Source organism: Canis lupus, chromosome 33 (assembly GCF_048164855.1).
Source record: "Canis lupus baileyi chromosome 33, mCanLup2.hap1, whole genome shotgun sequence".
Lineage (NCBI taxonomy): Eukaryota > Metazoa > Chordata > Mammalia > Carnivora > Canidae > Canis > Canis lupus.
The window spans coordinates 2,913,434-2,938,219 of NC_132870.1; the positions used below are offsets into that span (position 1 = coordinate 2,913,434).

The following is a 24,786-nucleotide window of genomic DNA, read 5'->3' on the forward strand; positions in this document are numbered from 1 at the left end:
GCACCGCTCAGCAGGGCCATTACTGGGTATTGAGCAGTATAAGTCTAACCTCCCTATCTGGCTGGGTATTGTGCTGAGAGAGACTGTAGGTGGGGCAGGAAAACAATTGGAAGGTTTTCCTGGTGATCCAGGTAAGATTGTGGCTCCCAGCAGAGTGGTGGCAGTGGCAGTGGGGAGAAGCAATTGGAGTCCAGATATATTCAGAGGTAAAATGGGTATTATGAGAAACATTATTCTGTAATCTTCTTTTGTTGATAGATATTTTATTTTATTTTTTTTTAAAGATTTTATTTATTTATTCATGAGAATACACAGAGAGGAGAGAGAGAGGCAGAGGCACAGGCAGAGGGAGAAGCAGGCTCCATGCAGGGAGCCCGACGTGGGACTCGATCCGGGGTCTCCAGGATCACACCCTGGGCTGCAGGCGGTGCCAAACCGCTGCGCCACCGGGGCTGCCCTGTTGATAGATATTTTAATAAAAAAGTGTCTTCTGTAATGATTTCTATGAAATTTAATCTTTCATTTCTTAGTATATTTAATTGATAAATATTGAACATTCCAAATAGCCAATATTAAAATTGATTATACTTTGATATATGTCAGCATCAGTATTGCTTTCTTCAGGGAATCAAGTCCTTTTTTTTTTTTTTACCCCGTGTCTATTTCTATTAGTAGAGAAATAATGTCAATAAATTCCATAATAAAATATATTATCTTGCCTAGCATGAATTTCCCTCTATCCAAGCTCCTATGTCCATTTCCTCTTCTTATTACTTTATTATTTTAGAGACATATAGATTTTCAAAAATATCTCATGATACCCTGAGAATTTTCAGATATTTTGATGGTTTTGAGATTAAAAGGTGTCAGTACTGAACAATGTAGTGAGTCTCTACTTTTCTCTCCATGTAGCTGTGCTCACACATGTATTTACTTACAGGTGTGTGCACACATGCATAGGCTGTAAACATCTTATACAGGGCATATATTTTTAATTTGTTGTCCTTACTTGTTTTATTTTAGGGTGAGAGACCAGCTGCTATTTGTAATTCTTACTTTCCTTACTCATTACATTCCAGAGCTGAGCAGTGGCCTGAAATATGACTCTTTACTATAGAGGGGTTGTCCTAACCTGCAAATGCTGCCTCTCCCCAGGACAAGTGTGCCTTCAGGACATTTACAAAGCAACTGCAACCTTCAATCTTTTCATGGTTAAAAGGAGGAACACCACGCCCTCCTCCATGAGAATTACTGAGGCCTACTTAATGCTTTCCTAAATGGGGAAATTCCTTCTGAAAGGAGCAGAGTTTCAAAGAGCAGGAGAGCATGTCACACTCTAACCCTGCAGGGGTCAGTTAGGAAGAGCCTGCAATGAACCAGATATTTTTGTTCTGTCTTGCTAACAGCATATGTGACCCAGACAAGGGGCCCGTGTTTCCACTATTCCCTCTTCTCATCTCCACTCGGTGTTTTGCTGCTGTCCCCAACTCACTGTTATGTCTGGTCATGAGATTTGAAATCTCTCTCTCTCTCTCTCTCTCTCTCTCTCTCTTTTTTTTTTTTTTTTGAGTGTTGTCATTATGGGTGGGTTATGACTGTATATAAGTGAATGAACAGTAAAAAATATGTACACGTTGGCCTTTTAATTAATTTTCCTTGACACTTTCATTGGATACTGAGTGCTAGAAAGGAAAAGCAATATCTAGTTCTTTTGAGTAGTGCAATGGAGACAAAGAAAACTCTATTTTTATGTGATTTAATAAATAATTCTTAAACCATTGAATTCAAATAATGAGCCTCTTTTGATATTTGAGGTGAGTTCATCTTCAGCCCTTTGAAAAATCACAGTTTCCATTAGCAAAGCAGGGGGCGGTGGGGGGGAGGGTTCAGTGAGAGAGGGCTTCTTACCAAATCCAACCTTAACGTATTAAATCCAAGGAGTAGAGATGTAGTGACCTAGCTGTGAAAGAACTGGGGGGTTAGCCAGCTGTGGTGGCTCATTTTCAAATGTGTACCACCACAAGAAAACTGGAAGATTCTGGAACCCTGTAAAGTTCTTAAGGCTAAGACAAATCTGCAGCGCTAGAGACCAGACCCCTCTCCTGAGCTTTCAGAGAAAATTTTGCTGTGTGTGACTAATTTAAAAGCCCAAAGTGAGGGCTGTTTTTTTCTTTTTGTCTTTTTAATAAGGTTTATTTTTGGCTCTGGCTTTTGTTTTCATCACACCATTTGTTCTTCTTCTTCCTCCTTAAATGTTGTTTAGGCTCGGGAAGATGGCCTCACTGTGATTCAGCCTCATTCCCTCTCCTTTGTAAACTCTGAGAGGCCAAGCAGAAAGCTAATATACAATATCACGTTACCTCTGCATCCAAATCAAGGTAAGATGTGCAGAAAATGATCTCTTGAGTAATGCTGTTGTCTTCTAATTGTAGACCTATCTTCCAAGCTCTGGAGTTTTGTCTGCAGGTACTTGTCAAGGATTTAAGGAGTAACTTATTCATACCCTTTGTTCCCCTGTTCTGAACTTAGGACCAGTTGAGAGAGACACTTTGGTCAGACAGACCACACTGAATGTGTCAGCTTTGGTATGACAGAGCTGTGCTAGAGAACATGGCATGCATATAACCTGAGTTGCTGGATTGAGCTGCCCCTCCCATGCACAGGCAGAACTGGACAGACACAAGCACTGTCTGTAGGGACAGACCCTGCCCCAGGGAAGTTATGCCACATGAACAGACCAGATTTTTTTTTTTTTAAAGACTTTATTCATTTATTCATAGAGACACAGAGAGAGAGAGAGAGAGAGAGAGAGAGAGAGGCAGAGACACAGGCAGAGGGAGAAGCAGGCTCCATGCAGGGAGCCTGACGTGGGCCTCGATCCACGGTCCCCAGGATCACACCCCAGGCTGCAGGCAGCTCTAAACCGCTGCGCCACAGGGGCTGCCCCAGACCAGATTTTTGTGCCCAAGATTGCGAATCCGAGAAACCACCAAGGAGCCGACACTGATGCAAACACACGAGGGTTTATTTACAAGCTTGAGCTTGGGTCCAAGTGTACCCGACATAGCGGAGCAGGGACTTGGACCCTGAGGTGGGTTTCAGCTTAGTTTTAAGGGCTGGTCTAGGGGACCTCCAGAAGGGTTGGAGGAATTTCTCAAGTTCTGTTTGCATTTTGATACGGGGCCTTCAAGGGCATTGAGCTCTGTTCTCATTCTAATAGGGGCTTCCTGCCCTTGGCTTGGGCTCTGTTCTCATTCTAAGATGGGACTTTCTACCACGGATGTGGGCTCTGTTGTCTTTCTGATATAGGATTCTCTGCCGAGGGCAATTCTGAGCTCTGTTGTCTTTCTGATATGGGATTACCTGCCGAGGACATTGAGGACATTCTGCAGTTTTTCCCATAAAGTTCAGCTCTTATTCACAGGGACCTAAAATGGCTGTACTTGTGCTAATGCTAAACTTTAGGTGGGATGGCCTCCTCCACAAGATGAGCACGTGCTCTGGACAAGGAGCTCTGCCAGAGAGTGCGCAACAGGCTGAGCCACATATTACTTCTTTCCTTTCCCATTTGGATAAGTCACTCCTTCTGCATGGGGGAAAAATGAAAATATGAAACTACAGTCAGCCAAGAGGTGGGCCCCTGCCATCAATCTTCATCCTTTAGGTCTCTTAACTTTGGGCTTAACTAAAAAGCCTGCTCCTAACAGAGGTGTGGCTGTCCATCATGGAAAGGCGATTAGCTTCTATTAAGACAGTTCTGCTCCCAAATCTGAAGCTGCTCTCCCAAGACCAACCACTGCCCTGGATGTGAGCCTTTCACTTTATCAAATCCCCTAGGAGAAATAAATGTCTAAAAATTAAATTATATCACTCTTTCGATAAAGCCTAAAGAAATAAAACACCTAAAAGTCACCTTCCCTATATCTAACTCTGCTAAGTCATAGCAAGAGCCATTCTTCTTATATGGTCAGGGTATCCAGCAGCCTGGGCTATCTTCTGGAGAATGGCCACAGATCTCTCAGCCCTTCCGAACTTGAATTAGTTCAAAACCAACTCTCACATGTGTCCTTCTTTGAAAGAATTGATAGGCCATGAAACATGATCAGAGCATTATTTTTTTTAATTTAAATTCAGTTTGCCAACATATAGTATAGCAGCCAATGCTTATCTCACTCATGTGCCCTCCTTAATGCCCATCATCCAGTTACCCTATCCCCCCACCCAGAGCATTATTTTTGTAACTACAAAATTTAGAAATGATAAATTTGCAGCCTCTAAAGCATTTATCACAAGGAGAGTTATAATTGCAAATCCAATTCTTAGAATAATCATGATCCATGTTACTGTTGCCTAAGATTGTCACAGACTGAGTTTCTGAAGGAAAAGGGGTAAGTTGAGAAAACTCTCATTATAGCTTTTCCAGAAAACCAGTCTATATCATTTTCTTGGCAACTTTGACCTTTGAACTTAAACTCAATTGAGAGAAGTTCATAATTATGCTACAGTGTCTGTGACATATGGAGAATTACCTAGTAGGGGTAGTAGTTTGTGCCTTACTATTGTTTATAGTCAATGACTTCTAGGCAAGAATCTATTTGGGTTTCACACATGAAAAGAGGCTCAGCATCCCTAATCATCAGGGAAATGCAAATCAGAATCAGAATGGGATACTTACCACTCACCAGTCAGAAAGGCCAGTATCCAAAAGGTAAGATATTACAAGTGTTGCAAAAGAAAACCTTTGTGCACTGTTGGTAGGAATATGCATTGGTGCAGTCACTGTGAAAAACAGTATAGAAGTTTCTCAAAAAAATAAAAAATAGAACTACTGTATGATCCAGAAACTGGTATTTACCCAAAGAAAACAAAAACACTAATTTGAAAAGACTTATTTACCCTTATAATTATTGCAGCATTATTTACAATAGCCAAGATAGGGAAGCAACTTCAGTGTTCATCAGTAGATGAATGAATAAAGAAGATGTTGTGTATATATACACTGGGATGTTACTCAACCATAAAAGAATGAAATCTTGCCATTCAAGACAACATGAATTGGACCTAGAGGGTATCATACCAAGTGAAAGAAGTCGGATGGAGAAAGACAAATACCGTATGCTTTCATTTATATGTGAATCTAAAAAATAAAACAAATGAACAAACACACAAAAACAGACTCTAAATACAAAGAATTAACTGGTAGTTGCCAGAGGGGAGGTAGGTAGGAGGATGGGCAAAATAAGTGAAGGGGGTTAAGAAGTATAAACTTTCAGTTATAAAATAAATAAGTCACAGGGATGAAAAAAACAACATAAGGAATATAGCTAATAATCTTATGATGTGTACAATTGTCATATCACTAAGTTGTACACCTGAAACTAATATATTGTATGTCAACTATAATTCAATTAAACATTTTTTTTAAAGATGCTATAAAAGTAAGTTTGGGTTTCAGATTTGCCTTTTTCATGAATGACTGGAGAATGGGATGGTAGGAGACACCAGAGAGCAATTGTTCTTGATGGATAAAAGACTCCCACTGGTGGGAAAGGCAGTTTATAGCACTGGTCATTCAGTCAACCATCAGAATTACTGTTGATTCTTATGCTGAGTCTTTTCCTCCCCAGGAATCATCGAACACAGGGACCAGCCCCACTCTCCCATCCAGTATTTCACACAGGAAGATATTAACCAGGGCAAAATCATGTACCGTCCTCCCCCTGCAGCTCCTCACCTCCAAGAGATCATGGCCTTCTCCTTCGCTGGTAATGCCTTCTTTATTTTGGGGCACCCGGACTGCTCTCCTGGGATCTTCATGGCAGGGTCTTCCTAATTCTTCCTATTGTCCTTCTGGATAGTTTAGTAACATTGCTCTATAGCTGTTCAAAATTACTTGAGATGAGACTTGTAGACTATTATGTAGTTTGGGCTCAGTTCATCATTTTTTTTTTCATTTATTCATACATGCAGGCATGCCGGCATGCTTTCAATAAATTATTTTATTAATTAAATAATTATTTTATTTTATGTCTCCTATGTGGCCATCACTCAGTGAGGTCTTAGACATTATAGAGGTGAATAAAAAGAGGCATGAATCCTGTTCTTGGGGACTTTTGGACCTACATATGGAGAGAGAGTTTGAGAAATAATCCCAGCAATGAGTGTTTAATTGCAGACTAAGAGAAGAACTCTGGAGAGGAAGAAAAATGTTCAGTGGTGGAATTAGAAGTAATAAGACTGCCCTAGACTAAGGGTTCAGTGGAGGCCATCCCAGGGGGGTATTGACAGTGGAGGGATGGATAGATGCTAATCAGCCTAAATGTGCCTGTTGGGATACTTGGGAGAACGTTTCCCAAGGAAGGGCACACATTCCATGTGCAGAAGCCTTGGGGAGGGAGAGCACATGGCATTCTGGGGACTAAAAAAATGTCTCTGGAATATAGAAGGTTGAGCAGAACAGGGATGAGACTGGAGGAAGAGATAGAGGCCAGGCCTCAGAGGCCGTGTAAACCTGTAGGGACTTGGATCTTTATTTCAAGAATAATAGGAACCCAGTGGAGGTTTTAAGATCTGGGGAGATGGATGGCCTTTCATAAAAAAAGCTCTTTGACTGCAGTGATATAAGTGGATTTGAGGAGGTGGCCAGGGTGGTTGGGCTGTGGGTGAGGGGAATCTAGCGATAAGCATCCCAACACTACCTCTAGTGAGAAAGTCCCATGTAGGAACGAAGAATGCAGGCAACCTTTTGGGCCAGGATTTGACAGAAGCCACCTTTTTTAAAGGAAAACAAGACTGAACAAAAGTTCTAATTCAAGCCATTTTGTGCCCTTCTGCTAACCCGTGATAGTTCACCTTTGCTACCCCTTATCTCTCTCTTTGACCCAGTAATCAAAGCTGCTGACTGCAATGTAGGAGTTTTGAGTCCCTACCCCTAAACACCTCTGTGCCTTAGAATGATTCTAAAAATCTTGAGGCCTGTTTCCTTATGATTTTTAAGAGGTATGTACCATATAACATCATTAATATGGAATATTATTTTTATGTAGTAGTTTTATTCATACAGAACAGCTGGTGATTTCTTATGGTAAGGTGAACATGGGTTAAATGATTTGAGAGTTACATTTTAAATTATAAAAAACATTTAAAGTAATATTTTCAATTATTTATATAAGTGCAATTATCCAGAAAATAATTAACTCTTCTTTAAAAATATCTAAGTGAGTGTATAGGCCTCTTCTCTAAGGAGTATCCCTGGTGTTTGGTAACTGGGTAACTAAGAGCCCATGAAAATGCTCATGGTTCTCTAACCCCTATTTTAAAAAAGACCTATTTTACAAAGAAACTCAGGATATCCTGGGATTAGAGGGAAAGAAAACATGTCAGCCATGGTTGAAGTTATTTCCATATCTATTATACTCACCTAAGTTCCTAGAGCCTTTATGGAGAGAGCAGAGTCCTATCCTGTATAATCTGTGGGATAAATGCCATGAGATAAATCTTTCACATCGTTACAGTGTGTAAATCAATGTCCCAGACATCACTCAATTCTACAATAGAATTGACCCACCAGAAAGCCTTGTCAGTTATATATGACATCACCCACATTCACCGATTTGTAGGATTTTATGTACTGATCAAATGGGATCTGAATGAATGTATTATAAATCACTCTTAACCACTGGGATATAAAATTATTCTACCCTGTGGTTCTTTTTGTACTTAAAATTAGTGCTGGCACCATTAAATTCAACATAACATTAACAAAGAACCTGGTGATCTTTCCTTAAATCATAATTTAGATGAAAACATTCTTTACTTTTCTGACCTCTGCCTCATAGTTTGTACCTTTTCCATCTATTTCTGATCCCAAAATGCTTATTAATATAGTGATTTTTCTCTTTTCTTTCAGGCCTTCCAGAATTGGTGAAATTTCACTTCACAGGTGAAGATTTTAATGAAATTTTATTAGAAAATATAATTTTCCTTTCCTTTCTTTTTGTTCCCTTCATCATTACTTGTACTATTTTCTAAGAACTGCTTAAAAGTTATACAAGTTTTTCTGAAATAGTCACATGACCAGTTAAGTAGTAATAGCTTAACTTTGTATTCATAGAAAAAAATAATCCACCAAGTATTCCAAAGATTAGTGTTGTTGTTTAAGCCCCATTTCAAGCAGTGCCAATATCTATTAAAAAGAAGTAGTGGTTAAGATCTTAGCCTCTGGACCCAGACTGCCTGGGGGTCAGCCTGCTTTGATAAAGTCTCTTAACTTCTCTATGCCTGAATGTCTCATTCGTCAGTGGTGATAATAACTAATAATTGTAACTATGTAAAGCTCCCAGAACGATTATTGGCACAGTCGTTCCTATGTGGTACTCAGCTAACGGATCGTGGTTGTATGTAGTCTTGAACTGAACCTTTCATTGAGTCCCTTGCTACTGGTGGGAAATGAAACCTGTGTGTGGAAGACCCAAGTATCCCTGCTTTGGTTCATAGTGCAGTAGAAGCTGAGTGCCAGGGAGCAGAAAGAAGCACATCTGGCATCTCTGTGGAACAACACAGGGACAAGCTATCTTGTTGAGGTCTGGTACGAGGATGTTTGGCTGTAAATGGCATCCTTAAACTGTTTTTTTATTTGAGATGGACTATTCCATTGGAATCACCCATGTGTCCTATTATGTTTCATGTAGGATAAATATTGGTTGGAGAGAAAGTCATCTCCCTCAAACTTCCTGATCTTTCCTTCTTTGAGGTTTGAAAATCACACTTGAAACAACAGTAAATTTCATTGTCCTGTCGGTTTTTTTTTTTTTTAATTGAGATTAAATTGACATATGACATAACAAATTGTCCTATTAGTTTCAGGTATATAGCATAATGATTTAGTATTTGTGTGTATTGCAAAATGATCACAACATTAGTCACCATATATAGTTACAAATTATTTTTTCTTCTAACTTTTACTGTGTCTGTAACTTTCAAATATGCAATACTGTATTATTAACTATAGTTGCCATTCTGTACCTTACGTCCCTATGACTGAAGTATAACTAGAAATGTATACCTTTGGAAAAAAAAAAAAAAAAGAAATGTATACCTTTGGCTCCCTTCACCCATTTCAGAACCCCACTCCCGACCTCAGACAACCACCAGTCTGTTCTCTGTAGCTCTCAGCTTGGATTTTTTGTTTTTTATTTGCTTCCTTGCTTGTTTATTTTAGAACCCCAAAATCAATGAGACTATATGGTATTTGCCTTTCTCTGTCTGACTTATTCATTTAGAATAAGGCCCTCAAGTCCCATCTGTGTCATTGCAGATGGCAAGATTTACTTTTTTATGGCTAATATTTAATTGCATATATATGCTACCTCTTCTTTATCCCTTCATCTGTCAGTGGACACATAGGCTGGTTCCATGTCATGACTATTGTCAATAATGCTGCAATAACCATGGGAGTCCATGTATCTTTTCAAGTTAGTGTTTTCATTTTCTTTGGATAACCCAGAAATAGAACTGCTGGATCATGTAGTTCTTCTGTTTTTAATTTTTTGTGGAATTGGGGCACTTGGGTGGCTCAATCAATTAAGCATCTGCCTTCAGCTTAGGTCATGATCTCAGGGTCCTGGGGTAGAGCTCCACATCAAGCTCCCTGGTCATCGGGGAATCTGCTTCTCTCTCTCCCTTTCCCTCTGCACCTAACCCTGCTCTTGCTATCCCTCTCTCTCTCTCTCTCAAATAAATAAAATCTGTAAAAAAAATTTTTTTTTGTGGAACCTAATACTATTTTTTAAGTGGCTATATTGGTTTATATACCCACAAAAAATACACAAACATTCTCTTTTCTCCACATTCTAGCCAACACTTGTTATTTCTTGTCCTTTTGATATAGTCATTCTAACAGATGTGACGTGATATCTCATTGTGGTTTTGGTTTGCATTTCCCTGATGATTAGTGATGTTAAGCATATTTTCATGTACCTATTGGCGATCTGTATGTCTTTAGAAAAATGTTCAGATCTTCTGCCCATTTTTAAATTGGATTTGTTTGGGTGTTTTGCTGTCGAGTTGTATGAGTTCTTTACATACTTTGCATATTAACTTATCAGATATATAATTTGCAAATTTTTCTCCCTTTTGGTATTTGTCTTTTCATTTGGTTGATGGTTTTCTTTGCTGTGCAAAAGCTTTTTGGTGTGCTGTAGTCCCATTTGTTTATGTTTGCTTTTGTTGCCTTTGCTTTTGGTTTCAAATCCAAAAAAATCATCCCCAAGGTTGATATCGAGGAGCTTCCACCTTTGTTTTCTTCTAGGAGTTTTATGGTTTCAGGTCTTCCATGCAAGGATTTAAACCAGTTTGAGTTGTTTTTTTGTGTGTAGTATAAGGAAACAGTATAGTTTCCTTCATTTGCATGTGGCTGTCCGGTTTTCTCCACACCATGTATTGAAGAGACTGTCTTTTTTTCCATTGTATATTCTTACCTCCTTTGTTATAAATTAATTGAATATATATATATATATATATATATATAGGCTTATTTCTGGGCTCTCTATTCTATTCTATCGATCTCTATTGATCTGTTTTAGGCTAATATTATACTATTTTGATTACTATAGTTTTGTAATACAGTTTGGAATGAGAGAGCATGATGCCTCCAGCTTTGTTCTTCTTTCTCAAGATGGTCTTATCTTTTCTGGGTCTTTTATAGTTTCATACAAAATTAGAATTATTTGTACTATTTCTGTGAAAAATGCAATTGGAAATTTGATGGGATTGTAGATTGCTTTGGGTATTATGGACATTTTGACAATATTAATTCTTCTAATCCATGAGCATGGATATCTTTATTTGTGTCTTCTTCAGTTTTTTTTTTTTTTATCAGTATCTCTTAATTCAGAGCACAGATCTTTCACCTCTTTGGTTAAATTTGTTCCTAGGTATTTCATTTTTTTTTATGCACTTGTAAATGGGATTGTTTTCTTAACATCTCTAATAGCTTATTATTAGGGTATAGAAATGCAACAGATCTTTGGATATTGATTTTGTATCCTGCAACTTTACTAAATTTATTTATTAGTACTAATACTTTTTGATGACATCTAAGGTTTTCTGTGTATAATATCATGTAATTTGCAAATAGTGACAATTTTACTTCTTCCTTTTCAATTTGGATGCCTTATTATTTCTTTTTCGAGTGTTGTGTTATTGTTGATGTGAATCTAGTATCAGCTCATTTCCAGTGATAGACTTCTAGATAATTCATGCAATCAGTAAGGATATACAACAGATTTTATAGTATTTTATGTTTTACAAAACAATTTGCAATACAAGTTGTCCTATTTAATCCTTGTATCAAGACTGTAAGGACAGGTATTATTTTTAGTGTTTGAAAGCTGGAGACATTAAGGTTCATTTGAGTAAGTAATCTGCCCAGATTTACAGTCCTGGTAAAGAGTAGAACCAAGATTTAAATACAAGTTTCTGACACTGAACGTGGGATACTTAATTTAGTCTGGTTTGTATGTGTGTTGGTCATGAAAAACAAGTATAATAGTGTGCTTGTTTGTTTTCCGAGCCTCAACTTTTACCTGAAAGCTTGAGTAGGTGAAGGGGTTAACTATTAACTTCTCCAGGACTTTAAGTTAAATGATCCTTGAACCTATTATACAGTGTAGAGGAAATAGACATTGGGCAGACCTCCAATTAATTTATCTTATTTCTGCCTGAGGTTTTTCTTTTTCTTTCTTTCTTTCTTTCTTTTTTTTTTTTTTTTGAGTGATTTGTTAAAAAACTTGTTTTAAAGATTTAATATTTTTAGAGCAATTTCAGGTTTACAAAAAAATTGAGAGTAAAGTACAGACATATCCCCTATTCACCCTGCCCCCCCACACATGCACACATGCATACATGCATAGCATAGCTTCTCCCATTGTCAGTAGCACTCACCAGAATAGTACATTTTTTTTACTAAGGATGAACCTACACTGACATGTCATAATCCACCTAAGTCCGTAGTTTACTCTAGGGTTCATTCTTGGTTTTGTACATTCTACAGGTTTTGACCATTGGATAATGACATTTATCCATCATTACAATTTCATATAGAGTAGTCTTTCTGCCATAAGAATCCTCTTTGTCCTCCCTATTCATCTCCCATCCCCACTTCCCACCTTTGGCAAGGGCTATTCTTTATATTGTCTTCAATGGTTTTGACTTTTCCAGAATGTCATATGGTGAGAGTCATATAGTATGGAATTTTTTCAGATTGGCTTATTTCACTTAGCAATGTGTATTAAAGATTCCTCTGTGTCTTTTCATGGCTTAGTAGCTCATTTATTTTTAGTGCTGAATAGCATTCAATTGTTTAGAGGTACTACAGTTTATTTTATCCATTCATTTACATGAATGATAGGACATCTTGGTTGCTTCCAAGTATTAGCAATTGTACATAAAGCTGTTGTAAACATCTATGTACAGGTTTTGTGTGGACCTAAGTTTTCAACTCCTTGGGTATGTACCAAAGAGTGCAGTTGCTATATCATATCATATGTTTAAACAAAAGCCAAGCTGTCTTCCAAAAGGGGCGTACCATTTTGCGTTTCTGCCAGCAATATATGAGAGTTCCTTTTGCTCCACATCCTCACCAGCATTTGGTGTTGTCGGTGTTCTAGATTTTGGCAATTTTAATTGGTGCATACTGGCATCTTATTATTGTTTTAATTTCCATGTCTCTGCTGACATATGATGAGGAGCATTGTCTCATGTCTTTATTTTTCATCTGTATATCTTCTTTGGTGAGATATCTGTTAAGATCTTTGGCCCATTTTTTTAATCGGGTTGTTTTTATTATTGAGTTTTATGAGTTCTTGTATATTTTGAATAATAGTCCTTTGTCAAATGGGTCTTTTGCAGATACTTTCTTCCAGTTCGTGGCTTGTCCTTCATACTCTTGACATTGTCTTTCACAGAGCAGAAGTTTTTAATTTTAATGAAATCCAGCTTATCAGTGATTTCTTTCACAGATTGTGTCTTTTGTGTTGTATCTAAAGAGGCATCACCATTCCCAAGGTCATATAAGTTTTCTCCTGTATTGTCTTATAGGAGTTTTGTAGTTTTGCATTTTATATTTAGGTCTATGATCCATTTTTAGTTAATTGGTTATGAAGGGTATAAGATGTTCCCTTTTTTTAAGGAGAAAAACTTTTGGAAACTGGTAGGAAGGAAGCAGAGTTTTGTGATAGAAAATTTTAAATTGGGCACATAATGAACTAAGGTAGAAACAAGTCCAAGCCCTGACATTAACCCATAGAATGAGAAAGAACAGCTCATTTGGTTAATCAGCTAGGATGATAAGGAAAGCTGATATTCCTGAGCTGGCTGCTTCAAAATAAGCACAGATGCTCTGCAAAGCCGTCCTGAGCAAGGAAAATACATGAGGCAAATGGTGCCCACTGGAGGCATCTGACCCAGAGAGGCAGTCAGGCTGTTTCTCAGAGAAATCAGAAACCTTGCTTAAAGGGACAGGTAGATGTGTAATTGCTAACATGTTGACTGTAAGTTCTTATGCTTCCTTACAAAACCCTACACCCCGTTGATATATTTTCTAGTTATAAAATATGTACCAGAAAATAGCTTTCTTCCATTTACTCACAGAGGCAAAGATACACTTTGGTCACCCTGACAGCTCTGTGCTATTATCAAAGCTCTTAAGTTTCAGGGCCTTTCCTTCCCCTCCTGTAAAAGTAAGGATGTTGAAGGCTCCCGGAGGTCCTACCCAACTTAAAAATGAAATCAATGTAAAACATTTTAAAAAGTAAAATTATATCTTACAATCATGATTTTTATTTAACATACGTGTTCTTAACTAGATTCCAAGGGTCCTAGAGAATTGGAATCTGCTGATATTTATGGAAAAGTTCATATATTTGTCCCCAAGCCCCCAAGAGTTAGGAATTGTCCGTCTCTATCTTTGAGGATCCAGAGAGGAGACTGAGCATAAACAAAGAAGTAGGGGCAGTAATCCTGACATTTAGTTGAATGACCAGAGCCATAAAATCTTCATTCACAGGGGTAATTTTTGCTCTCCTTCAATAGGACTGCTTCTGCACTGCTCTAGGACATGGAGTGTACCGTATAAAATCTAGCCATATCTTTTAGATCTGTTTCTCAAGGAAAAAAAAATCTAAAACTTAAAAGGGATCATTACTAATAGTCACTGAGCAATGCTTTGCTTTGCTTAAATAGATGTCAGATTCCTACTGACTTGCTACTGAGTCCGGAAGAAAGCAAAGTAAACCAAACCGTATGCAAGCATATTACACGTTTCAAATCATCAACAGTACAGTTTTCTTGGTAGCCACTACAGATAAGCACACCAGTGAACTGGTGGTACAGATATTCTTCCAAACCTGGCTTTTAGAGTAGAGAGGTATAGGTGTAGATATAGGAAGGCGGAAATAAGAGTCAAATGTGAGAACAGTTCTGCCTTCACTTCCCTCAAGTTGTCAGTGTTCACTTGGATATCAGATAATCCAGGAAAGTAAAATCTTGAAGACGTTGTTCTAGTCACAAAGATATCTTCCATTTATTGCAATGTGTATGATGATCAGGTAAAAAACAAAATGAATCAGCTTACTTCCAAACAAATGCCATCAGAGATACAAGTATTTTCTGTCCTTTTTAAAAAGTTATTTTCTAATGAGACATACACATGTCATTTCTAAACAAGATCTCTTAAAATATTTTTCTGAAACACTAGGAGAATGAATCAAAAAATAATTCCATAAATACTTTCCCAGAATCATCTAAGAGTACAGATTTTGTATTACTTTCCTTTACACTATCATTTATCAGTATCACCCTCTTCTGAAACTTGCTTCGTAGAATGGTTTAGTTATTATAGTCCTTTAGCCTTTTTGTCACCCAGTGGAAAAAGCTTTGTTAGAATAGCGCACAGGATCTTCCGTGCTTGCCTACTTTTTCCATTTGTAAACATCTCTTCGAAGTATTAAGGTAATATATATAAAAGCTTCTGGCTGTATATTTATGGAAGCAGCCTGATGGTGACCAGACTACAAGTTGATGTGCATGCGTGTGTTTATCCTTTCTAGTTTCCGATGGAGCTCACACAAGTCCGGAGATGGTCCTCACCATTCATTTGCTTCCCACTGATCGGCACCTGCCGGCATTCCGGGTCACAGCTCCACGGCTTGAGGTCAGCCCAGGAGGCAGCGCTTCTCTAGGTAAGAACTAAGCCTGAAAGAAACATGCCTTTGGAAATGGAACCATATTTCAGCGTCAGTCGCTGTTTCAACCTCTTGACGGTTGCCCAAAAAAAGTGACTTCTTCTTCCAGAAGGTATGTGCGTTCTTACCTGTGCTCTTCCCTCTGCCCATTTCCATGCAAATAGAAGCAGCACAGAGAGAAGGAAATAAACCCTTCCGAGGCCAGTGTTCAGTGATGGAATACAACACAGAATGTATTTTCCAGCCTCCAGCAGTTTGATTTGTTGCTGTCACTAAAATGTAAAGTTAACCCAGGAGAGCAGGGAGGAGAGGGAGGGGAGGAGTTTCAGTGACTGCCCTTGTTTGCTGTTTAGAAGGTAAAGAGTAACAGGAGAAATGACAGATCACAATAACCTTCAGAAGTTGTGAGGCGTTGGCCCAGTTATTCTGTACGTGATTTTAGTTACCTCTTAGTTTACTTACTCTTTAGGAGTTTCTTTATTCTTTCACCAAGTATGTTTTAAAAGCAAATGGTAGACATTGTGGTTTTTATTGGTTGTACTCTACAAATCCTTATCCAGGTTCTACCCCTGAGTATTGTCCTGAGATTAATTATCATCCAGTTTTCTAAACAAGCCATATATACAAAGACAACTGTCACTTCCACCCTATTCTTTCTCACTCCTGTGATGGCTGTAGCAGCCATCATTAAAACAAGTTGGCTCGGGATCCCTGGGTGGCGCAGTGGTTTGGCGCCTGCCTTTGGCCCAGGGCACGATCCTGGATATCCGGGATCGAATCCCACGTCGGGCTCCCGGTGCATGGAGCCTGCTTCTCCCTCTGCCTCTCTCTCTCTCTCTCTCTCTCTCTCTGTGTGACTATCCTAAATAAATAAAAATTAAAAAAAAAAAAAAAAAAAACAAGTTGGCTCTTCTGGAGATTCAGAAAAAGAAGGGAATAAATAATGAAAAGCAAAAACAGATTCTGGGAGCATTTTCTGGGAAGAAACCTATCCCAGGAGGTCAGGACTGACCTATATGTCAGCTTCTGTGTCCTCATTTGTATGGAAGATAAAAGGTATTCATAATTCAGAACTACATACTTATAAGTTAACTTCTGGAAGTAAGTTAACTACTTATAAATAGCAAGTGACTGTATTATCAGTTTTCACCCTTTGTGCTTGATTGGGATTAAACAGCGCCTTCTTGTAACTATCAGATTGCCCAAAACATAGCTTCCAGCCTGTCCTGTAGCTTTCATGTAGGCAGGGCATACAGTGTTTAATGTACACATCCTGTCACTATGATCTGTCTCCTGACTGCAGGACTTCAGCTGGTGGTAAGAGATCCTGAGATAGCACCTGAAGAACTCTTCTTTGAGCTCCGGAAACCTCCAAAGCATGGCGTGCTCCTTAAGTACACAACTGAGTTCCAAGTTCCCATGGCCACAGGTAGCTGCTCACTCTGTCACTGGCCTGCATGGAGGATTTTTCTTTCTTTCTTTCTTTCTTTTAATATTTTATTATTTTATTATTTATTTATTCATGAGCGACACAGAGAGAGAGGCAGAGGCAGCCAGAGGGAGAAGCAGGCTTCCCGCAGGGAGCCCAGTGCAGGAGTCCATCCCAGGACTGTGGGATCACTACTTGAGCCAAAGGCAGATGCTCAACCACTGAGCCACCCAGGTGCCCTGAGGATTTCTTGCTCTACAGTCAGTGTTATGTGCCTCAAACAAGAAGTAAAGCAACTCTGTGGGAGACTATGAGAAGACACTTAAAAAGGAAAACCTTTGAACTTTCAGTCCATTTAGTCCATTGGCTGTAATATTTGTAACTTCTCTCTGCCACCACTTACAAACCAAACTATGAGGCTGTTTCCTCAGGTTGTAGGTGAAATTAGTTGAAATTGGTTGATTTATCTAGAGTAAATGCATTTAGAACAAACTCATATGAAATGTCAGGTGCCACTCTCCTGTGGTTAGTTCATGGAGATAAATTTGTCTTCCTTAGTTTCATATGTTAATCTTCACAGTATTTTTTGCACTGAAACTCTGATAGTGTAAAGTACATGTATCTTCATCCATAAAAAAGGAAACACATTTTTTTAAGTAGTATCTTTGTGATGTAACACTGTGGTAGATGATGTGACCAACTTTCCAAAATAATATTTCTTAGAATTTTCTCCAATTATAAAATAATACATGTTGATTTTTAGAAGTATGTAGAAAAGCAAAAGGAACATAGCTAAATCTAATTTTTAAATAGCCCATATATATCAAAGTGAATAATATCTCTTTCAAATTAGTCACTTTAAGATACTATATGCTTATTTCAACAATCTGTACTTTCTCAAAACCTTTGTATAATTCCTAATAGGCTTGTAATCATGTATTCTTTTAAATATCCCTGCAGAAAGAGGGGGGCAAGTCTTTGACCTTGAAGTTAGATAGAATTTGGGAGTCACAAAGGTAGATTTTAAAATATTTACTGAACACAAGAAATGTCATCAGAATAAATTTCTAACATCCTAAGGGGATTACTTTAGAAGCATTAACAGTCAGAAAAAAAAAATTAAAAAAACAGAGCCCAGTTTCTTTAACATTATATTTAACCTATATTTGCATGGCTAATAAGATCTAAAGATGTTTATAAAGTATTAGTTTTATTACTCTTTTTTAAAGCACAATACCACTAGCACCAGTACATCACAATAACACAATGTCAAAAGAGAAGGTTTAGAAAACAAATACAGAAAATGAATAAATTCCTTAGTCTCATTCATAACACCAATTATTAGAGCCAAGAATCTGCCAGGAAATAGAGTTGAATATAACATCCAACATGACCAATTCTTCAGTTGTACTCTCTGGAATCCTAGGACCCATGGTACTGTGAGGCATTTCTTATAAAAAGGATTCCTTGACCAAACAATTCTGAAATGCTTCAATATTTCTATATCGAAGATTCTAAAATTCAAATAAATTCCGCAGGTCAAAGATTTTTAGTTTTGAAGTTTGTTTAAACCTATTTTTCCCAAACTTCTATGACCTGGAAACTTTTTTTCACGCACCTATAAAATCTATCACAAATTAGTACTCTAGACCTACATTGTTTGGATTTCTAACTTCAAGTATGTTTTTAAGTTTTTAGATATTTTTGAATTTAGGGAAACCTACTCCCAACTAAAACAAAGACCTCTACAGATTCATCAAGCAGGATTTCTTTTCTTTTTTTAAAAAAGATTTTATTTATTTATTCATGATATACACAGAAAGGCAGAGACATAGGCAGAGGGAGATGCAGGCTCCATGCAGGGAGCCCGATGTGGGACTCGATCCCAGGACCCCAGGATCACGCCCTGAGCCAAATGCAGACGCTCAACCGCTGAGCCACCCAGGTGTCCCAGGATTCATTTTCTTAACTTTTTCTCAAAAATGTCAGTATCAAGATTAGATTCAAGATTAGGTTGTCATAAAGCATAGAGGCACAGCCTTTATTCCCTAGAACTAAGAATGATGACTGGTTCTTACAGAAGCTGATTTGAGCTCAATATGATTAAGAACTTAAACAAAATTAGAACTCTCTCCAGTGGAATTAGCTACCTTGTAAAACAGTGAATCTCCCACCTTGAGATGCATTAAAGGACAGGCTAAATAACTCCTTTCAAGAGTGGTATAAAGGGAATCCTATATTGGATAGGCAATTGGACTAATTAACTTACAGCTCCCAGAGTTTATGATCCTATATGTACTTTACAATCCTGAGAACAAAGGTGTTATGTACATGAAAAGCGTTATTCCCAGAAGTCACTGGTTTTGCGATTTGTGTTATTCTCGAAAGGTGACACTTTCACATATGAAGATATTGAGAAAAATGTTCTGCAGTATCTACATGATGGCTCCTCTGCCCAGGAAGACAGCATGGAGATCACAGTCACAGATGGCCTGGCAGCAACAACCGTGGAGGTGAAAGTAGAGGTGTCACTGTCAGAGGACCAAGGGCCTCAGCTGGCAGCTGGTGCCTCGCTGAGCATTACTGTTGCTAGTAAAAGCACAGCCGTGATCACCAGGTCACATCTTGCTTATGTTGTAAGTTCTTACCTGTGTTTTCTTGTTCACTGCATCCTCTCACTGAGCTTGGCTAGAGAGCAATGTCAAGGCTGAAGTGTCAGGGCATCGGGTATATAGCCATATTAGGAAGTTTCTTCTTAACTTCCCAATAGCTCTACTCTTAGGAGTTACATTGTTTTTTTTCTGGCTGCTCCCAGTGTGTTAGGAGCAGACAAGTGAATGAGCAAAACTTTGATGAAAACACAATGAGCTTATGTAGGGATGGGTGATAGTCAACAGGGAAGAGTGCCAGTGCCAGAAAAGCCCAATTCCCCATTTTTTAAGCTCAATCTGTAATATTCCAAGTGGGAATTTGCCAGAGAGAGCATTCTAGAGGACTTAAGTGACTAATGACTAATAAGTAATAATATTTCATGGCCCACTGAGAGAAGGCACTGAGAGTAAGCCCTCTTTCACCAGCTTTTTGTCTCAGGGCCAGCTCTAGACAGAATGCTGGCATACTCCTTCGGCAGTGCCTCTCTGCCAGATGTCCTAGGCAATATTACTGACTCACCCTCCATCCTATGTCCCAAGAGAGAGGCAATGTATTTAGGGGACCAAGAGTAGATGTAGGGGACTCAGGTTTTTTTCCCATGTGGCTCTAACTTGCTAAGTGACCCTGGTTAATTACACTCATCTTCTTTCTTTGATTCTTACCTCTGGAGCTAAGGATAATGAGGATAATTTTATTTTTCAGTTATGTGTGTCATAAGCATATGTGAATTCTCTATGTAAGCATAATGAATAGTTTTGACAAATACCTTGAAAATAAGGATGATTATCTGAATGGTAATGATTCTTGGTATTGAATTTTTCCCTACCAATGTTAAAATTCCAACCAATGACCTGGCCTTTTTCTTTTCTTTTCTATTCAGTTCTTTTTTCTTTCTTTCTTTCTTTTTTTTTTTTTTTTTTTTTGATACTATATGGTTTCAAGTAATCCTTTTCTGGGCTAAAGAGTCTGACTATAAAATCTCGTCCTGGATAATAGCATGTAACATAAAGCATTGGCCAGGGAACAATTGCATCAACTGTTTTAGCACACATTTTCCCCTCAAATTATCTTTTCCTAAATTATGGGAAACTGCATTCCACCCTGATTCTTCTCATGGGTCTAGTATGGTTTCAGAACAGTTTTGATTTTGTTTTGTTTTGTTTTTTTAGTTGACAGGTGATTTTTACCATAGGTTATGGTCTTTTGAATCTTATGAAACTCATGAATTCATAAAAATGTATGAATACAGATTTAATCAATAGATCACCAAGGCCTGAAAAATATTTGACAGGCCAAAATAGCTCTCTAGGAGCAGTTCCTGCTCATTAAGTGCATATTATAAGCTGCATATCAAAACACAAGCCCATTGGCAACTGAACACGTATTTTCAGAAATTGATTGAATGTGAATTTATCCACCAGAGAAGAAAGACTCCAAAAGGACTATTCTAGCCTCTGAACGCTTAGCATATTTTAAAGACTTAGCTAAGTTATATAGTAACTTTCTCTGAGGGTTGTAGAAGAATTCTGTGCTTAGTGTCATGGGGAAAATTTTTCCAGATATGCCTAGTTAGTGAACACCCAGAAAGGTTGGAAAAGCTATATGAAATGCTGATCATAAATGGAACAGAATATCAAAGGATAGGGACAGGTGAGCCTGTTTTTAATTAGAGTATCATTAACTCCAAGAGGGTGACATGATGTCAAGAGATACAAAAGGCAAAAATAGGACTCTGTGATTTGCTTCTGAATGGTGGTTTCCTGTACAGTTTGCTCTGCACTGCAGGTAAACAAGTAGTGGAGGAATGTTTTGTAGTTAGAATGGATGCATCGTAAGGCAGGCTCACCACTTATTAGCATAGTAACCCCTGGCAGAGTACTTAACTCTCTAGGGCTCAGTTTTCTCATCTGTAATGTGGGGAGGATTACATAAGATTAATTTTTAAAAGCTAACAGCATTTCTGTGCACTAGCCAAAAATACAATAGTTCAAAATATAATACCATCTCTGTCAACATCACATAACAGGTATCTAGGAATAAATGTAACAAAGATGTGTAATTTCTAGGGAAAATTGTTACAGTGCCCAACTAAAGAAAAGCCAAAAGAACCTCTTGACAAAGTATTAGAAATAAAAGGAGAATTTACCAAGGGGTCAGATAGATCAACAAATCAGTAACATTGCTAAACATAAGCAAAACATACCTAATAAGTGTAACTAAAAAGATGATACCACTTATAATCGCATTATAAAAATCATGTCTGTTGGACTAAATCTAACAAAAACTAGACTGTACTTCTACAGGGAAAGTTGTAACACTTAATTGACAAATATTTTTTTAAAACATCCAGTAAATGATGAGACATGCCATACGCATGAATAGGAAGATTTAGTGTCAAAAAAATATCAACATTCCTGCAAACTGATCTTTCCATTAAATTGAGTTTCAGTCAAAAGCCCGGTGTACTTATTATGGATCTTGTTAAGCTGATTCTACAATAAAAAATGAAGGGCCGGGGCACCTGGGTGGCTCAGTGGTTGAGCGTCTGCCTTTGGCTCAAGTCATGATCCCTGGATCCTGGGATCAAGTCCTATATCGGCCTCCCTGTGGCAAGCCTGCTTCTCCCTCTGCCTATGATTCTGCTTCTCTCTGTGTCTCTCATGAATAAATAAATAATTTAAAAAAAAGAATGAAGGGCCAACATTCTAAAAAAGAATGATATAAAAAAAAAAAAATAAATAAAAAAAAAAAATAAATAAAAAAGAATGATATGAGGGCAGGGGCTTGTCCTATCAAATATCAGGATTTATTATAAACCTGCACTATTTAAAGCAGTATAGCACAGGAATATATTACAGAGTCCAGAAGCAGATTGACACATGGGACTATATTATAAAACAGATATAGTGAGCCAGATCAGTGGAAACAGTAGGAAATATTTAAAAAATAGATCTAGGCAAAATGATTATTCATATAGATAAAAAAAGAACTTGTAGTGCTCCCTCACACTGTACAGAGATTAAAACTTCAGGCAAATCAAGCACTAAAATTTTGTAACTCTTTGTATGATGTAGATAAATATTTTTAGATATGGGTAAAGGGAAGAATTTTTTTAAACCAGAAATAAAAGGCACTAACTATAAAGAAAAGATTGATAAACTTAACTTTATTAAAATTAAATTTATATTCCCTAAACATGAGAAATACAGAAAACCGACTAGTTACAGATTGGAAACAGATCTTTACAATACATGTAACCAAAAATAACAAGATATTTTTAAAAGTCTGCAGATCAAAAAGAGAAAGATAACCTAGTAAAAGAATGAACAAGAGACATTAGTAGGAATTTCAGAAGAGGAACCCAGAGGAACCAATAAATGTAAAAGGAGATAATTACTTCTTTAGACATCAAGGAAAGTAAAAAAGACTACATGCCATATCATACCAATTCAAATGACAGAAATTTAAGTCTGAAAATACCAAATATCAACAGGAATAAACCACTTTAGGAAAGAATTTGGCATTGTCTTGTGAGGATGAGTGATCATATACCCTAACCATTCCACTCCTAGAGTCCTATCCAAAAGAAACTTTCATACGTACACTAAAGGATATGCCCAAGAAAATTCATAGCAATTGTATTTATAATAGCAAAAATATTGAAACGAGACAAATGCCCATCAATGGGATAATATAACCTGTGATCGACTTACTCTATGGAATATTAGAAAACACTCGAAACAGATGAACTGTTGCTGTGTACAATGATATTGATGGATCTTAGCAGTCTACTATTGAGTATAAAGGAAAGTAAGTCCCACAAGAGTAAAGTCCAACTCTCTTTTCATAAGCTTTTAAAAAAGCAAAAATAAAAAATTAAACAACTAAAAACACTTTGTAGCAATATATCAAATAATATCAAGAAATTCAAGGAAATGAGAAACAAGATCCAAGGTAATGATAGGCCCAAGGACAGGACAAAGGAGGGACACACACATAAATATTAATTATCGGTGTTGTAGTCCTTGTGTTGAATGGTGCATCAGTAGATGTATAAGTAATAAAAAAAATGAATAATGAATTGATACAAAAGGAGTAAGAAGGTTGGAGGATTACTTGAGAACAAAGTCTACCTTCTTATAAGTTTTTTTGCATCCACAATATCTTAGATATGCCAAAGTAGTAATTTTCCTTAATTATAAAAATAATTAATTACTAATTATTTTCTTAAGTTATGAGAGCATTTTCAGAAGAAAAAAACCTTGCTGATTCCATGCTTTTTCAAACCCAGCAGTCATTTGAGACTTGAAACATTAAAATAAATGTACCTGACATGAGATAAGCATTTCTTTGCCAAATTTGCCAATGTGGAATTTTGAAGCTATTCATTCTAATCAAGAGCCAGGAGCTCTGTCCTTGTAGCTTATCACCATTTCAAAAGATAATACCTTAGAACTCTTAGCTGTCTTTTAAAAATTCTGTCTCAGAAGGTACTCACAATAATATTAGGAAGTAGTCTTTTGCAAGTCTGCATATTGTATTTGATAACCCATGTGGAAAATAGAAAAACTTTTAAAGTACACATTTAGGGGAAACTTTCAGAGATTTTGCAGCTTTGATGAATTTGAGCTTCCTTCCTTACTAGTGTCAGGTGATATGAGGAAATAGGGAAAATTCTGTGACCTTGCATTAAGGCTCTGACTTGTCTATTTAAAAATGCTCCTAGGGGTAAGAAACAAGATCTGACTAGTACCCTCCACCCCAGATCACCAGGTATCCTGAGCACATTCCCGATCCATACTTAAACCAGCTGTACAACATAGCTATGAAAATTTGCATTTCAAAGTACACTTGGCCATGCAATATTTATTTTTGTTGTTGCTCTGGTAAAGTGCAAAGTGCCCCTCTGTTTACAGCCAACTGCTCTAAAAGATGAATGACTTGGAGAAACTCTCAAGAAGATGTTGGCCTCCTAGATATTTCCACAACACCTTTAAAGAGAGAGGAAATAATCCATTAAGACATACAAGTATCGTCCATGTAGAAGCACAGAAAGTCAATTTATTTTTCAATAAGCAATGTGGAAGGAAAAGAAATTGTCTTTGTTAAGATTGTTGTCTTCGGGGTTGAGCATCTGCAGGTTCCATCCTGATGGAATGAAATCCGTAAGATTTCCTAAGTTCTTCTGTTAAACTAAAAGTTTTAACATGTTGAGTATTACTTAAAGCTAAATCACTTTCCTTCTTTCTGTTTCACAGAATTTTCTTTATCATTGTATTATATGTTGTAATGGAAACTTATTTGTTTCTAAAAAGCAAACCATCCTTTGAAACTCAAAAAGAAGCCTACAACTGTGTTTATAGGAAGATGACTTATATCTCTGACCATGTTTTGTCCTTCGCTAGATTCGTGTAATGAAAATGAAACCCTGTGTGGCTCTGATGATAACAATAGGGTATCTCT

The 24,786-nt window shown here is 37.4% G+C and overlaps 1 protein-coding gene and 1 long non-coding RNA gene across 2 annotated transcripts in view; one reads left to right on the forward strand and one right to left on the reverse strand.

Moving 5' to 3' along the window:
* The window catches only part of FRAS1 (Fraser extracellular matrix complex subunit 1), a 435,467-nt gene that overhangs the window by 312,193 nt on the left and 98,488 nt on the right, over positions 1-24,786 (forward strand). Inside the window, exons 33-38 of the mRNA XM_072810116.1 lie at positions 2,264-2,378; positions 5,628-5,765; positions 7,910-7,942; positions 15,108-15,239; positions 16,546-16,671; positions 19,060-19,307. Of these exons, the coding sequence (XP_072666217.1) occupies positions 2,264-2,378; positions 5,628-5,765; positions 7,910-7,942; positions 15,108-15,239; positions 16,546-16,671; positions 19,060-19,307 (792 nt within the window). The remainder of the gene's footprint in view (positions 1-2,263; positions 2,379-5,627; positions 5,766-7,909; positions 7,943-15,107; positions 15,240-16,545; positions 16,672-19,059; positions 19,308-24,786) is intronic.
* LOC140623647 (uncharacterized) lies at positions 3,448-7,547 on the reverse strand. Its single transcript, XR_012023197.1, has 4 exons — positions 7,421-7,547; positions 5,735-5,850; positions 4,676-4,779; positions 3,448-3,586 (listed from the first exon to the last, which is right to left on the reverse strand). It is a non-coding gene; the product is annotated as an uncharacterized lncRNA (long non-coding RNA).